General features: G+C 37.0%; 1 protein-coding gene across 5 annotated transcripts in view; it reads left to right on the forward strand.

Moving 5' to 3' along the window:
- Nucleotides 1–16,633, forward strand: part of FAM13C (family with sequence similarity 13 member C) — a 113,703-nt gene that overhangs the window by 91,641 nt on the left and 5,429 nt on the right. For 3 of the 5 annotated variants that reach the window (XM_079138141.1, XM_079138143.1, XM_079138145.1), the window contains 6 exons: nt 1,227–1,437; nt 2,606–2,744; nt 7,456–7,537; nt 8,944–9,161; nt 14,956–15,051; nt 16,345–16,544. In XM_079138141.1, the coding sequence (XP_078994267.1) occupies nt 1,227–1,437; nt 2,606–2,744; nt 7,456–7,537; nt 8,944–9,161; nt 14,956–15,051; nt 16,345–16,544 (946 nt within the window). The remainder of the gene's footprint in view (nt 1–1,226; nt 1,438–2,605; nt 2,745–7,455; nt 7,538–8,943; nt 9,162–14,955; nt 15,052–16,344; nt 16,545–16,633) is intronic. The other 2 variants (XM_079138142.1, XM_079138144.1) reach the window with 1 other exon arrangement.

The raw sequence follows: 16,633 nt of genomic DNA on the forward strand, positions 1-16,633 counted from the left end.
TCAGGACCTAATCAGACCTTTGATGTTACACAAAGCAAATTGCATTTCAAGCTCTAGAGAACAAGGAGTCATTCTAAATCTGATTAAGATTCATCTGGTAACAAATTCTGATAAATGTTTATTTTGGAAAGGTGAATTGTCAGTATTTTCTGATTCTGCTTATTCACCCAGAAAATGTTTTCCACTTTCTTTTCAGAAGGAGGCTTAAGAAAAAGCTTTGAGTTGTCCTGACTTGTCTGCTAGGGGAAATCAAGAAGTTCATTTGGGCTGCCTCCAGAGCCCTAGATGGAGAGTCTCTTATCCTGGCCACCTGGTTCAGGATCCTAAAGACCCTTCACTGACACATTTCACTCCTTACCCTCCATAGCACAGGTGTACGCACCTTCCAGTCTGACCCTGGGGTGGGGAGCTAATGGGCTAACTTAAAAGAATGGCCATAGCAAGAATTCAAGCATGGAGCTGGCTAGCTGGGGAGAGGAGTTTTTTTGGAGGTCTCATTTTCATTTTTTATTTTATCTGAAATAAAATGTTACATACAATATCAAGGAAGGAAATAAGATCATTCTTAATCCTACCATGTTTTGCAGTTACTTCATAACTTCTTTGATCTTTTGGTACATTTATTTGCACACATATATATGAAATGGAACCATTACTGCTCAGTTTTGAAATCTGTGGTTTCCATTTTGCATATTGTAAATATCATTCCATGATGATGAACAAAGATCTCCATTTTTGAGGACTGCTGGATAATTTTCACTCTGGGGACTCCCATTCCATCTCTTCCTTTTTTGTTTTCTTCCTCTCTACTCCCTTTGCTGGCAATTCTGTTATCCCTTTCTTCTTCATAATCTATAATCTTTTGCTACAGTTCCATTTTATTATTCTTTTTATTCACCCTAGTGCTTTGTCATATATCCTCCAACATATGCAAATACTATGAAATAAAAATATTTTTTGTAGTTTTGAGCTATGCTGACTGAATAACTCATACAGAAATAATGTTTCCTTTTTTATTATTGTTGGCGGCTTTGTCATATTTTCTATCCATGTTCTGTGAGGAAAAAAAAAATGACAGTATTTTGAAAGCTTTTCATATCCCCAGAAGGAAGAAATGACAAAGAGGCAAGCCATTATAATGAATGTTTATGATCTTTATTTAGGAACATGACAGTTTCAAGCCCTCTGTCACTTCTAAGTGTTGATCATTTATCTTGTTTCTCCAGACCCCATGCCAGTCCACAAAGATGGGCAGAATGAAGCTGACAGCACACCAGAAGATCTCCAGTCTGTCGGGACTAGCAGGCTGCTCTATCACATCACTGATGGTGACAACCCACTGCTATCACCACGATGCTCCATCTTTAGCCAAAGCCAGAGATTCAACTTAGATCCTGAGTCAGCCCCTTCTCCACCCAGCACTCAGCAGTTCATGATGTAAGAAAACCTTGGTTTATAATCATCTTCATTTCATACAGTTTTTCAAATACCATATTTACAAACTACAGTGAACTATTATGCCTCTGGAATAATGCAAACAGCCTGACAAATGCAACTGTGAGACCTGAATGATAAAGCAAAAATTGTTGTACTTTCTAGTTGGGAATGCTGTTTCAGGCCTTAATCCCTGAGGAGGAAATGGTCATGAGAGATGGAGCTAACCAGGCGCATGCACGTTTGAATGTTTTTGGTGAAATTAGCAGAATTCTAATTATATGTATATGATATCAGAAATATCATTCTTGATTAGCTCAATATATTTTTCCATGTCCCACAGTGGCATCAATGGATGGATTATGGCACCCCTAGAGAATTTTCCACCTCAGTTTCTTCTTAGATTCTACAAAATTGGTAACTTACAATTGGTATTCCCCAAAATTAGATACAGATATCTAAATAGATGATATGTCCCTCAATCCACTCCACTTGGAATTTATATTTGACACTGGAATAAGATAGAAGAACAATATATGTTATTTATTTGGGGATTTCACAAATCATTTTGATGCACAGCTAACATTGAGAATCCCTTGGCAGAAAATATACCCAGAAAATCCTTAGATTTCCCCCCATAACTCATTCTTAATTGATCTAAACTGAATCCTTGAACTATCTATTTGAATTTGAGTTAGTGAATTACTATTGCATGTAAATTGTGTGTCATGTGAGAGTATACACATTTTCTGGGGAGGATGCCCATTCTTTTCATCATATTTGAAAAGATTTTTTTTATGTCAAGAAAAGTTAACCAGTAATGTAAATCTTCCTTGAAAATGTTGATAGGTGTGGCTCATGCAACCAATTGAAGATTACACCTCAATATGGTTGTCTCTTCTGAGCCTTAAATTGGCCTCTATGGGTTTTAAGAAATGTGTTTCCTAGGCTAATATTCTGACATCGTGTATACTAAAGACCTTAAGGACATCTGCTCATAATGCAGTTCTGTTATCAGGGCTGTCTGTCTATTAGTGAGCAGACGGTTGACTCATCAAATTATGAACTGCACTCTACACTTCTCTGATAACCTTGGTTTGTAGACCAAGCAGCAGTTTTTATTGGGGGACCATTATTTTTCATGCTTTTTCCCTCCTTGTAATCATGGCAGGCCCCGAAGTTCTTCACGGTGCAGCTGTGGTGATGGCAAGGAGCCACAGACCATTACCCAGCTCACCAAGCACATCCAGAGCCTCAAGCGGAAAATTCGGAAATTTGAAGAAAAATTTGAACAAGAAAAGAAATACAGGGTAAGGACTCTAGGTTTTAACATAAGAGTAGATTGTGTGAGGCTGAGGTGGGTGAACATTCCTGAGTCTCTGTCCTTCCTATTTGGGTACGCCCTTTTGCCAGGGGACAGTTCTGTTTCCACTGGCCAATCTAGACTTATGATAAGTTGAGTTCCCATTCTGACTCTGTCTTGTTCTCCTGTGCCACCAGTTTATCTCATCTAAGATACTTCCTAGTGATGGATTTTAACTCTTGTTTCTGAACTCATTTGAGTATTCCTTTCCCCCTATACCACCATTTTTTCCTCTGAGAAATCTTATTATCACTAGATTATCTAGGATCAAAATTTGGAAAGCTTTCAAATTATGGTCTTTTGTTTTCTTTAACCTTTCCCCATTTGCATTTTAATAAGAACCTATTACATACTTGAAGGGCAGAATCTCTGTGCAGCACAATTACAGGGAGATGGTTTTGACATTAAAGTATTTCCTGGTTGATAAGTGGAAACTTCTTAAGTGAGCTATTTTCAGGCCCCTCATAAGAACAAACTTAGGCCATCATTTCCAATCAGACACCAGTCTTTCATGCTGGCTGTACAATGCTGTAAACGTAAGTCTTATCTATTCTCAATAAAAGAAACAATTAGAGCCATAGGTAAGTGTCTTGATGGCCAATGCTACTTTTATTTGTTTTCTCTCATGGTGACCATGACATAGAGAAAAATCGTATTCATACAGAACTACACAAAGATAGTGGGTCTTTGGCAGAAGGCCCAGAACAGCTTGTTATTAGAATAAAAGAGAACAAGGAATAATCTCTCATACATCTTAAAATATTTAAAGCTCACTAAGCACTTGGTACAGAGGCAAGTGGAACTGTGAGTATATTATAAGTTCTGGGGAGAGAGCTGAGAATAGGTAAGATTCCACTCTTCTGTTCTTCTTGTCTTAAAAATCACTAAGAAAAGTTTTAAGGAATGATTTTTAGTTTTGCAAAATTAAAACAAAACAAAACAAAACAAAACCCAGATTGGTTTTCAAGACAACCTCAGGTTGTTGCAGGTTCTTCTCTGGTGTCAGGCAGTCACAGCTACTTATTATAGTTTTTTCACAGAGCAGGAGGGAATGTTAAGCCTTTAAAAAATAAAAAGATAAGAAAACTGAGGACTAGTGAAGGTTTATAACTTACCTAAGGTGGTTGTGTTCCAACAGCTCAGGTTTGGAGTAGTGATTTAAAGGTGGGTGGGCTTTGCAACATAGGAGTAGAAGTAAAATTCTTTAGGGTCCATATTTTTCCTTTTCTGGGTTTTTTGGTTTGTTTGTTTGTTTTTGCAATGGGTCTGGTGTACAAACTAAGGTCTTTGACATGCTATGCAAGTGTTCTTTCACTAAGTTACATCCATAACCCCTCAAGTATCTATATTTTGAAAAGTCCAGATATCCTGAGATAAGCTGATTTCACCTGTTTGCTGCTGGAGTGTTTTTGGATCTTTGATATCCTCACATTAGACTCTGTAGAGTAACAACTAGGGACTCCATTCCTGGGCCCTGTTGATACTTCTGACCTGAGTCAGACTCTTCTAGATTTGAATTCAGCTAGACACTTAAGAAATCTGCAACTCTGGATTTGTTGCTTGACCTTTCTGAGTCTGTTTGTCCATCTGTAAAGTTATTATCAGTTGTAACTTGAGCTAAGGGTATTAAAATGAGGGAACACATGTATAATGTTTATTATAGTGTTTGCATAAAGGGAGTGGCCCTAGATTTTGTTAACTTTTTAAGCTGTTTGAGCAGTCTGTGCCTTGTCAGAAAATGAAAGGAAATCGAATACATTAATTCTTCACTGATTTTTCTACCTGCAGCCACAGATCCTGAATTATTTCTCTTGATTACCGCAGTCAACCAACAGTTGCCTGTTTTGGAACAGAAGTTCTCCAAGCACCTTCCTGCTTTTGTTTAGAGAAGGTTTAGAGCCAGAGCAGGTAGACACACATAAATACTTATGCACAAGAATGGATGCAGAAGCAGTAGGAGGAGGAAAAGGTTCAAGGTGACCATTGCTTCAGTGTCTAACTATCTTTGATGTAATCAGACCCTTACATGTCCTAGGAAACAGGGCTTCCCCTTGCCCTTTATATCAGGATTTCAGGCTATGGTTAGAGGTTTGGTATGTCAATGGATTTAATTGTTTGCTGTATATAAGACTTCCCTTCCTGGCAGCCTGACTGTGGAATTAATAGTACCCACTGCTAATTTTTGAACCCAAGCTCTTGCTGGGCTTCTGTGCTATTCTGATATCTGGATCTAAACACATAGGTAGCCATTTCACATCTCTATTCAAAACTGTACTTATTCTCTACAACTGACATTTTATTCAATAAATGGGTTCATGGGTTTAGAAAAAGCTGCTTCCACTGATGTCTGCTTTCAGTGGAAACAGAAAATGTTAGTATTGGAAGGAGTCAACTAACCTGTTTTACTATCTGATGATTGAAGGAATTGAGACCCAGAGAGGGGAAGTAAATTTCTGAGAAGCACACAGCAAAGAATTGATCTAATCAAGACAATAACATAGGTCTTTTCACTACCAATCCAGAGATCCTTCTCATATGTCTTATGAACCATCTTTGGCAGACAGCAAAACTTCTCCAATAAGTAATGTGATTTGGGGGTCCCATTTTAATTGCATTGAACAAAGCCAAACCTCTGTAAATTCTAAGTATATGACTATTAGTGTCTATTAAGTCAGATTATTTCAGTTCTAAGGTTAGTGACTTTTATATCACTTGAGAGCTTCCACCCATGTGAGCTTGATTTAACCTTTTTTAAAAGCTCCCCAAAGGGTTGGGAATTAAAAAATTCATTTCTGAGACTGATTTCAGGCTTTAAATTACTTTGCCTAAAAATTGAGCTTTAAATTCTCTTAAGTCTGGTGTGCAGCGGTGAAAACTCATTTCTTTATTGGTCAATGGCTTAGGATATTTTGTTTTTCTTTATTTTTATCATATTTCAAAGGATGGAATTAACAGTATGGAGCAGATCTAGTTAAGCACTGTTCAACAAGATGTGTTCTTAGACAAAGTGGAAAATTCTCTGAGGATTCTGAGAAACCAAATGTAAAACATTGGCTGTCCACATAACCAGACTGCTACCCAAAGCCAAAATGCTAAATTATATGGCAGGGAATTTGTATAGAGCATCATTCAGTAGACCCTAGATACGATCACATTAAACTGGTTTTGGGGGGCAGATTAGTGATCCACGTGGCACTGTCCATGGTCCTAAAATTAGGGCCTCTTTATGGAAATCGGTCCGTCCAAGCTCCCTTAGGAAAGAATCATCATCAATTTCCTTCCTCCTCTTTCCATCTTGGTTTTAAAATGAGGATTTTGTATCACTTGAGAACTGACAGGACCATGCCAAGTTGCCACAATGAACATACTTAATCCCACATACATTTGATCCTGTCATAAAAGTACTGTTTTTTTTTTTTTTTCTTTGAACTTGGATGTGTTCTCCATCTTCTTGCACCTCCCCCTTATTAAGGACTTTCTTGTGTTATATGGATTTTGGGGATCTTTAAGAAAACAAGATAGCTCTTAAAATTAGTCACTAACAGCACACACCAGGCCATTATGTTTATGATCATCCTTTTTGAGCATTAGTATATAGTTCTTTATATATATGTAGAGTAACTCATCATTCCTACTTTCTTTTCTGTAGAAAGTTCACTTCTGTGTTCTGAGAAGGAAACCAAAAGTCAAGTAAATGATTTGTATTGACAAGCAAATATTCTTTTAAAAATGTTAATGTCACATCTAAGGTGTGATTAGCTATGCGTAGGACCTACATAGCCTTCCATGTGCATTTACCAGTGAAAACATTCAGTATTTCTTTGAAGGTTTAGAGGTAACACTACTACTATCACTGCTGCTAGGGAAAATAAGTAATGGTAATTGCAGCTAACACTTTTATAGTGTTTGTCATGCACCTAGAACCGTTTTCAGTGCTTTATAGATATTAACTCACTCCTTGGATCAACCCTACAAGGGAGACGCTGTTATAATGCTTATTTAATAGATGAGACCATGAAGTGCAGAGAAGCTAAATAATTGCCCATGGTCACACACATACAATTAAGTTTCACTTTAAGGCTAGCCCCATTAGGATATTGAGGTTAGAAATATGGCTACCATCTCTCCCAGTCTGACTTCTCCTAGCTATTGTCAGGTTTTAGACCCTGGTATCTTCTTTCTTAAGCTTGGAGGATATGAGCCAAACTCCTAGTTTGTCGGTATCCTCCATCAGGTATGGTCACAAGCTGGGTATGTGAGCCATAGGCAAGGTAGTAAGCACTGGTCTGCATTATCATCTACAATGATACAGAGAGTGGCCTGGCAATATTGTATGGGGTAAAGGGGGCCTCAAAGGTGATTTGAAAATTTGAAAGTAGAGGGGCAATGGCATGGTTAGGACTGTGAAAATGCTGGGTGATCTGGCATGTTTAGAAATACCCATTGCAAGGGTGAGAGTGGAGGAGGTCAAGAACATTTGCTGTTTTCCAGAAGCAACTCCATGGGATGGAGTTTTCATGCCTGAATGTCTCTCCCAGGTTTATATGTTCCTAAACTAACTTTATGATGCTCAGCTGTTTAAAAATTTTGCTTTTGTTTTCTCTCTCCCTTCCTCCTTCCTTCTTTCCCTTCCACCTTTCTTTTCTCTCCTTTGGTAGCCTTCACATGGTGACAAGACTTCTAATCCTGAAGTCCTGAAGTGGATGAACGATTTGGCTAAAGGTCGAAAACAGCTCAAAGGTAAATGCCAGCCAAAGGTTTCTTTTCTCAGAAAGAAGAATATAAAATAGTACAAAGTACTCCAGGGTATTTTCGATTCATTTCCACCTGTGCCTTCTTGAACTTATTTTTCCACTTAGATTGGAGGCCCCATTTGAAAGAGAGTCCTCAATCTTCTTCCCTGGTTAGCCCCACTTGATAAACCTCCTTACAGAGACTGGGGACCTCCAGCTTCCTAGTGGAATGATTCACTTCAATACTAGGAGCATTTCAACCTGTGGAGCTATAGACTCCCTGGTTATTGGAGGTTTCCAACATCTAAGAAATAATAATGAGGATTTATTTTACATACCCAGTTGCATAGATGAGCATGTTTATGCCCAGAAAGGTAACACAGCTTGGAGATGGTAAAGCAGGTGTAAGTGTTGGTTCTCCTGTATTCTAGTTTAGAGCTTATCTCTCTTTATCCCTCTCTGGAGATGATGGTATATTAATTAGTTCTAAAATCCATTGAAAAAGGACTGTCATTATTTACCAATAAAATTTTTCTTATATGCACATTCCAATTTCAATTCTTAGATATGGAAGTTCTTCCAAATTTCTGGAAGTATAGTGATTAAGAACTAATAGGGAATATTAATTAATTGGTATTAAACTATAATAATGTAGTATATTTAGAGGATTACAGTGTTGACACGCCAAACTGAGTCTAACTAAAAAGTAAACATCAAAGAAAATGAACTATGGAATTGAGAAATCAATATAAATGGTCTCATTCAAACCACTAGTCCCCTAGCATATTCTGAAATGCAATTCCCTGATAAGTCCCTGGTGGATTTTTTATTTTTATTTATCTAAGTTTATATAAAGCCACAATTGCAACAATGGTGGTTCCTAGATTTTGAAAGCTGTACTTTGACAAATTTGCAAAATATGTCAATCTGGGGCTGGCATTCCCATTTCCCCTTTTCCATCCTCTTCTGCATTTCCTTGGGTGTCTACATATGTAATGCCCTCTAGATGAACTAGTATTTCCACAGAAGCTACACTGATGAACATACAACTTTGATAATTTATATCAGCAAATCTTTGGGTATAGAATTTCAGGAGCTACAGTAACACGAACTCTGCGGTTTGGTACCAATGGTCTTCCTCCAGAATTCTGAAATCTAAACCAGAGTTACTACCACATATGATCCTCATCTTCATGAGGACATAGGTATTAGGGCCCACTGTCTTCACACTTGCTTGGGTGCTTGTAAAATTAATTGTGGTTATTAGGGCTGCTCTGCTGCATGGAAGGCTATCCTTAACATTGTTCATTTCTACCAATATGGCATCAGGGGAGGGAATTCCTGAAGGGCTCTCTGTTCTTATTAGGGATGGTGAGTCCTCTTTCTCATGGGAACTCATGGCATTTCTCTTAGAATTAAAGCTGAAGCTGTCTGAAGAACAGGGGAGTGCTCCCAAAGGCCCACCTAGAAATCTGTCCTGTGAGCAACCCACAGTCCCCAGAGAAAATGGGAAGCCAGAAGCTGCAGGTCCTGAGCCAAGCTCCTCTGGAGAGGAAACTTCAGATGCTGTGTTGACATGTCTGAAGGAGAAGAGAGAGAGAGAGCAGCTTCCTCCCCAGGAGGATTCTAAGGTACCTCACAATATCATCATGGGGCCCCAACATTCCACACAATGCCAGTTAAGATCATGCTATTTACCAATTTATCAGAGCACTTTGCCACCACATAGACAACTTTAGGAATCTGGCTCCAAAATTTCAGTCAAGTGTTTTCTGGTGGGTTACTGGCCATGACCTCTGGGCATTGCCCTATGATCGAAGGATGTGCTGCTGTTTTGGAGGTTAAAGTCTTGCATGGCAAATGGCAAAGACACAGGATATATCATATCCCTTTCCCCATAATTTCCTTCCTCATAAATTAGCACATGAACTCAAGACTTGGGAATTAGTGTACTGTGTGAAAGGACAGAGATCCAGTTATAGTCTCTTCCCCACATGTTGAAATATAAAACAGGAATAAGGCATAAATAGTAATGAAGAGTGTTTTGGTATTATATGTAATAAGGAGAGAGATTGTTTCTTCAGGAGTGTTAAGTTGGAAGTAAAGACTTCAGATTTAGACAAATTTGTTTTGAAATTTCTGAGACAACCAGATGGAGTTGTCAACTAGGCATTAGGTTAAATGAGCCTGGAGCTTAAAGAAAGGTCTTATTGTATTTAACAGAGAAGAAAATGATTACCATTTACCTGGTTAATCCCTCCTCTTCCTACTTAACTTGCTTCCATTTTTGATTGTGACAAGGACACTTTCTGTGGTTCTTCTGTATCAACTCTAAGACTGGTATGGTTGGAGCCTTTTAGCTCCAGATTAAGACTTGTTAGCTATACTGTCATAGATCCATGTCTTTTGCTGTCCCTAAACTTTAAACGTGTTATACTTCATGATCCCATTGTGTCTGTACATGGTAGGTATTAAATACATGTGTGCTGAGTAAAAGGACAAATGGACAGGAACAAACTAGCATTTTTAACTTTGGTATGTATCTTTCAGGAGAATGATTCCTTTTTCTATTGTGTTGTACTTCATCTGGTCTTAATAAGGTGGTAACATATATCAAATCCCAGAAGGCTCACAGTATACCCCTGGGTTAGTCCTTTACATTGGACCTTTGTGATCTACAAGTAGAAATGGAGCTGTGGCCACTTCTATCTTTATGAAATACCTTTAGACTTTAAAAAAAAGTGTTATTTTGTGAGTAGTGAATGGTTTTTCATTTGTGTGGTCAACCTATCCCATCTCCCACCAAAGATGCTAGACTTTTGTGATAATGTCTGGGTATACAAACACATACACCCAGGTACATCTATGGTTTTCTATCATTTAGTACTTTTAAGGGTCTCTCGTATTTTATAGTTACCTTGACCATATTTACAACAGCATCTTGGTCAATACCCAAATCCTAATAGGACACAGGTCCTATTCAATTTGGGCAATGAAGGGAATGTTGTGGTTGGCATACCATACTTAGACTAGGTTTTAGTGCTTAACTAATCACTTGCTAATCATGTTTCATTTAGCAAGTGCACTAATTCTGAAATTCAACTGCCTAATATGTAAAGTACAGATAATACCAATATAATTATTTGGACAATAAAGGAGATGCCTGGTGACTGGTAGATAATCACTCATTTGCAAACAAAAAAATGCTTGGTATAAAAAATAATAAGACAGAAAAAATAAGAGAAGTCATGATGGATTGCTGCCCTCATGGAGCTCATGTTCGGGGGGGCGGGTGGTATACAAGAAATAAACAACTCAATGAATGAAATCAATAAAGAGTTTGATAAGTACTGTGCATGAAATTAATCAGGTGTGAAGTGATAGAAAATAATGGGTATGTATTTCTTTTGATAGGGTGATTAGGAAGGCTAAGAACATGACATTTTTAGGTCAAGAGGGTAGCAAAGAGCATTCTTGCCAAAATTGTAAGTATAATGGTCTTAAAGGAAGGAAGAGCTTGTTATGTTCTTGGAATTCACAGGTCTGAGGGCTGGAACACAGGATGGTGTGAGAGAAAGGCATGAGATGAAATCGGAAAGGTAGATGGGGACCCATCACACAGAACCTTTTAGTCTATGGAAAGAATTAAGTTGCCAAAATGATTGTAAGCAGAAAAGTGACATGAGATGATTCACATTTAAGAGACATTTCTGATTGCTGGCTGAATCATGGGGGGGAAGTGAAAAAAGAAATGAAATTGGTGGCTTCATTAGCATATGGCACTAGAGATGGAGAGAGGTGAACATATTCAAAGTATACTTTGGTTAGAAACAAAAGAACTTGCTGAATCATTGGATGAGAGAGAAGAAAAAGAGGGATTCTGGATAGTGATGAGTCCATTTACTAGCACGAAAAAAACTAAGGAGCAGATTTTGGAGTGGGGATGAAAACTGAAAGGGGACTGTTTGGGACACATTAAATTTAAGATCTTTCAAGAATAGGGTAACCAACCATCCTGGTTTGTCTAGGACTTTCCTGGTTTTAATACTGAAAATCCTACATTCTGGGAAAAGCCTTAGTACTTGGCAAACTGAGATGGTGGGTTATCCTTCTGAGGTGTCTAAGTCAGTTAGGCACATGCACATGAATTCTGAAGACTAAACAAAAATCTGAGTGCTTCAGTAGTTATCCTTACATAAATGGCAGTTATTCCTATTCTACATAAAATATCTGTTATCTGAAGCCCCTTCAAACAAACATGGTAGCTCTACAATTAAGTGAAAGTTTGAGTCCTCTAGCTAGAGAATCTGAAGTTGAATATATAAGCTTACATACTCAGTATTATTCCTGAAAGCAAGACATAGGAAACCATGCTGTGGCTGATCAGCTGTAAGATGGGTCCTAAGGGTGAGTCCAGAGGCCACAGCAAGACTCTAAGGCAGTATATATTTCCAAAGCAGCCATTCTTATCCCCGCTTCCTCAATAAACTCAGCAACATTTCAGATCATCTCAGTAGGTCCCATTTCTTTAAACTCAAAATGACAGATGACTTTCACCTGGGGTCCTTGCCTTATTGCTAAAAATACATTAAGTATTAAAATTTTTAAGGTGAAGATTGATTTCTTTTCTGGAGATACTTTTATTCTTTTTCTGAATTTTTTATATTGGTGTCTAGTCAGAGCCTATACTGAAGCTGGTAATTCCTACAGCATTGCTTTCTTGGTTCAGATACAGCTAATGGGAAATTTCCTTCCTCTTTTAGCTATGGATGATTTTTTAAAAATTACCACTTCTACATACAGGGCTTTTTAAGCACTGGAAATGAATTAATTATACTTCCTTCCTAACTGTATACTTTGCTAGCTCTCTCTGTAGTATTCAAGATGTATCTAACTTTTAAGTTTTGTTATGTGAATGGAGGAAACCATGTTGAGTAGCCAAATAGAACTATACAGTGTACAAATGAATTGTGATATTTACAAGGTAAGTATAAGCAGATAAACCCCCAAGGATAAATATCCTTACTTCCTACATTTTTATAGAAGGAATAAAACTAAGAGGAGACTGATGAAGAGAAAACTTGTATAAAATATAATTTGATATAGTTTGTTGATAACTTGACAACTTTGCCTTATAAAAGCTCCTAGACCCTATGGTAGTAGGTAATTCTGTCATCAAGTTCTGGTATAGTAGCCTGAAAACAAGCTGGCTTTCCAAGAGGGAAGTGCTAGTTAGTGGCCAGCCCAGATGTTTTTGGCTGGGTCCTGGTCAGTAAGTTGGAAAAAACTTGCCATAATTCCAGTACATTTACTAGTGTACTTATTTTCCTTAATTCCCATGAAACTGGTACCAGATATTCTTTTTAAGAAAACCACAGGAACTTATAAATAAAATAATTCCTGATAATCCTCATAAAGGAGCTCTCTCTTAAAAGACAGAAGTAAAACTGACATTCTCCTCTTTGGACAACAAATAATAGGAAACTTACTCTTTAGCTTTATGGATCAAGTTCTGCCAAGACTTCACTTTGTCTAAGAAACACATCTGAACTTATCACTGAACCCTCATGTTTCTCTTTGGGGATCATTTCAGTAATGATCCTAAGAGCAAACTTATAGAATTATTAGAGTAAAAGGTGAGTACATACATTGTATGTGTACCCTAGTTTTAATCTCACATCTGTGGAAGTTTTTTTTTTTTTTTTTCAAATGACATTTATCATTCTAACTTGCCTTTTGGTCATTCTTTTGTTGTCATTTAGGAGAACTTTTAGTTTTTCTGTAATCTGGGTAACATACTAAGCCTAAAATCACAAAAATAAAATTTCAAAAGAGAAACCAATAATAGATGCATCATTTTCTTAAGTGTTTTCTCTGGAATATATATAATCCCAAATGATATTTTAAAAAGCATTATTTTAATATTTTCATAACTTAAGGATTGAGATTTTTTCTTCTTCTATCACCTCTTAAAATATCTTAGAATACATTTGGTAGGATTTCCATTTTCATGAAAAGGTGTATTATCACTAAGAAAATGTTTAAGGAGAGATTGGGCTAGACAATTAAAGGCTTTAGGGGTTATTTAACCCATACTTAAGAGGCTTCTACAGAGAGGTGATCTTTCTACTGAAAATAAAAATGAAAGAGATTAGGTTACAGTTTGTGATATACATGTGTGAAAAAGGACTGTGATTTTTAAAGTATATAAACTTGTGTTGATAGTATTGGTAGTAGGAGTGGGACTGTTTTGGGTACTGAGAGAATTTAAAATAACTATGTGATGTGATCTCAGTCCTCCAGAAACTTTGATTTGGGGTGATAAGACTTAAACAACAAACAGTCAAGGTTCAGAAGTTCAAAGAGAGATTAATATGGGATATAATGGTTTGTAATGGAATGGGGATAGTGTATCATAACTGGGAAGCTTAATACATGCTTAAGCCATTTTCTTTTCCCTCAAGAGTCTCTTTGGAAGGTCCAGAAGACAGGTAGTTGGCATTCTTGGGTGTGTGTACTTTGATAAGTGATATATGGATGATTATATTATGAGCTATTTCTATCATTCCCTTCCTATTACCTGCTGGGTACAAACCATTGGCCTAGAATGAAAAGAAGGCTCTGTATGGTGGACAAGTAGTAAATTAAAGCAGGATACAAAGGAGAAAAACCAAGGTAAATAAAGTAGTAAAGTAGACCAAAAAAAAAAAAAAAATGATATCTCTTTAAAATTTTGTATACAATGTGACTTGTGGACAGTAGTACCTAGGGATGAGTCATATGTAGAGGGGTACAAGAATCCATTAGAATATCAAGAGGCTATGGAATTTCTTAGTTGAAAGGAACTTTGCATAACCAATTAACTCACTACTTTCGGAGTGGTCTAGAAGAAACTTTTTGTAACTATGACCTCTGTTGTGTGGGTAGGAAACTGAGGATTCAGAGAGATTATTTTGTTCAAAATAACTTAGTTTAGTATCAGAGCTAACCAGTACGCTAGTATACTTTCATGATGAAGACCTTCATACAGTTGGTGTTTGTGAATGTAATCACTAAAGTCCAGATTAAATAGATGTTTCAGAAGAAAAAAAACAATATCTTAATTGGTCACTCACTGTTAATTTCTTAAAGAATGAATAAATTATTAAAGAAGCTTCATACTGTTTATGCTTTGCAGACACCATCAGAAGGCTTTAAGTTTTAAAAAAAACCATCTTTCTAGACTTGGGCCTAATTAAGAAACCTTTCCTAGGAAAAATTGATCTGTACAACATATAGTATCTTCTCATTTTCCTTTTTCTAATTAGAATTGCAATACAGGATTAAAATCTTAGAGGCTTTGAGACTTTTATTTTTGGTCAATAATATTGAAGTGTTTTCATGCTTGTATGAAAAAGTAACAATAACTAATTTCATGTTTTTCAGGCCACTAAGCAAGACAAGAACCTCATAAAGCCTCTTTATGACAGATACAGAATTATCAAGCAAATCCTGTCAACACCTTCCCTTATTCCAACAATTGTAAGTCAGGATAACTATATTAACTAAAAACTTGTACTGGTGCTCTGTATTGATGTTTAGTTGGCACTGTGTCGTAGCTAGCACTATAAGAATTGTAAAGCAGTCCTCTTGACTATATATACCACTGACACCACAGTTGTTATTTCACAAAATAGGAATGTCATATTCCCTAGAACCAATACTATGACTGATAATTGGAGCTATTATGCAACAGGAATATAAAGCATTTGTATATTTGAATCCAGTTCTAACATCTGCTTTCATTACCTTGGATGAGGAGAAAAAATGATTAATTTCAGTCTGGCATAATCTCATTTATAACATAGCTAGACAAACCAGAGCCCCTCTATTCTGCATGTGTTGGTTAATTTTTCTCTTTTAATAAGAAAATTGACAGTATATTCCTTCATACAGTGCAACATTTGTTACTGGTACAATTTGACCACACTATATGAGTAGATTTATTTCAATAGAAAATAGAAGTACTGACATAGAGTTAACTACTTTTAATAAAGAATGATATATGAGAATACAGAACTAGAAAAGCACCACAAATCCTACTCCATCAACATCAAAATAGCCACTTGCTCAAGGTGTCAATATAAAAAGAATTGTTTACAAATATAAATTTTAGTATACTTAAGTACATTTACATATCTTTAAAGATAAGAGAATAATTTATAGCTTTTAAAGTTTTCCCATTAAGGAAGCATAACTTAAAGTGGAATATGATTTTCAGATTTCTTTGCAAGATAATCTTTTGGTTGTGATAATTATTAGAATAGGTTAAGGAGAAAACCCACTTTACTTTGATCTTCAAAGAGCTCTTCCTTGAATTTATCAATTTTGTAAGTGTCCTTGTATCTGAATGTGACCCACATTGGGACCTGACTTGGAGTATTTCTGGATGGCAATGTGTCTGCAGACCATCTCATCCTAACTCCTCTCACTGGTGTGAAGCTGGAGCCCAGGTCTAGGTGAAAGGGAGGAACTATGTGGAGGTACTATTCAGATGAGGTCATATCCCATCTGTGCCTTCTATGGCCAAGCAAATACAAATGAACTTGGTAAGCATTTTCGATTAGCATGCATGCCTCTTTGTTCGTTAATTTCTCCAGGTCTGTTAATGCAACTGAGAAAGTCCTTGTTTACTTCCATTCCAGTTCTCAGTGGGCATATGGGTCACCTTCAGGTTTCCATGGTGTCTACTTGTGGTTTCCCTTCCCATTTTTGCATTCTCAAGAGGCAGTTAGCATTTTGTGACTTTCTTTATTTAACTCTGCCTGTGACAAGCAGGAGGAAGAGGACTCTGATGAAGATTGTCCACAGGGAAGCCAACAACATTCTTTACCAGATCCAGCATCTTGCCTTCCTGTCAGTGAACACCTTACCTATTCCAATGAAACTGAGCCTGTGAGGGCCCTGTCACCAGATGAAAAAAAGGAAGTAAAACAACCAGCCCTCTCCATGTCCAATTTACATGAGGCAACCATGTGAGTGTGAAGCTTAAGTATGGAGTCTCTTTAACTCCTGGTTTGAGGTATTGTATTTGTACATAGGAAGTTTAGGAGAGCTGTTAGGA

This window comes from Sciurus vulgaris (genome assembly GCF_902686455.1).
Source record: "Sciurus vulgaris genome assembly, chromosome: 4".
NCBI classification, from domain to species: Eukaryota; Metazoa; Chordata; class Mammalia; order Rodentia; family Sciuridae; genus Sciurus; species Sciurus vulgaris.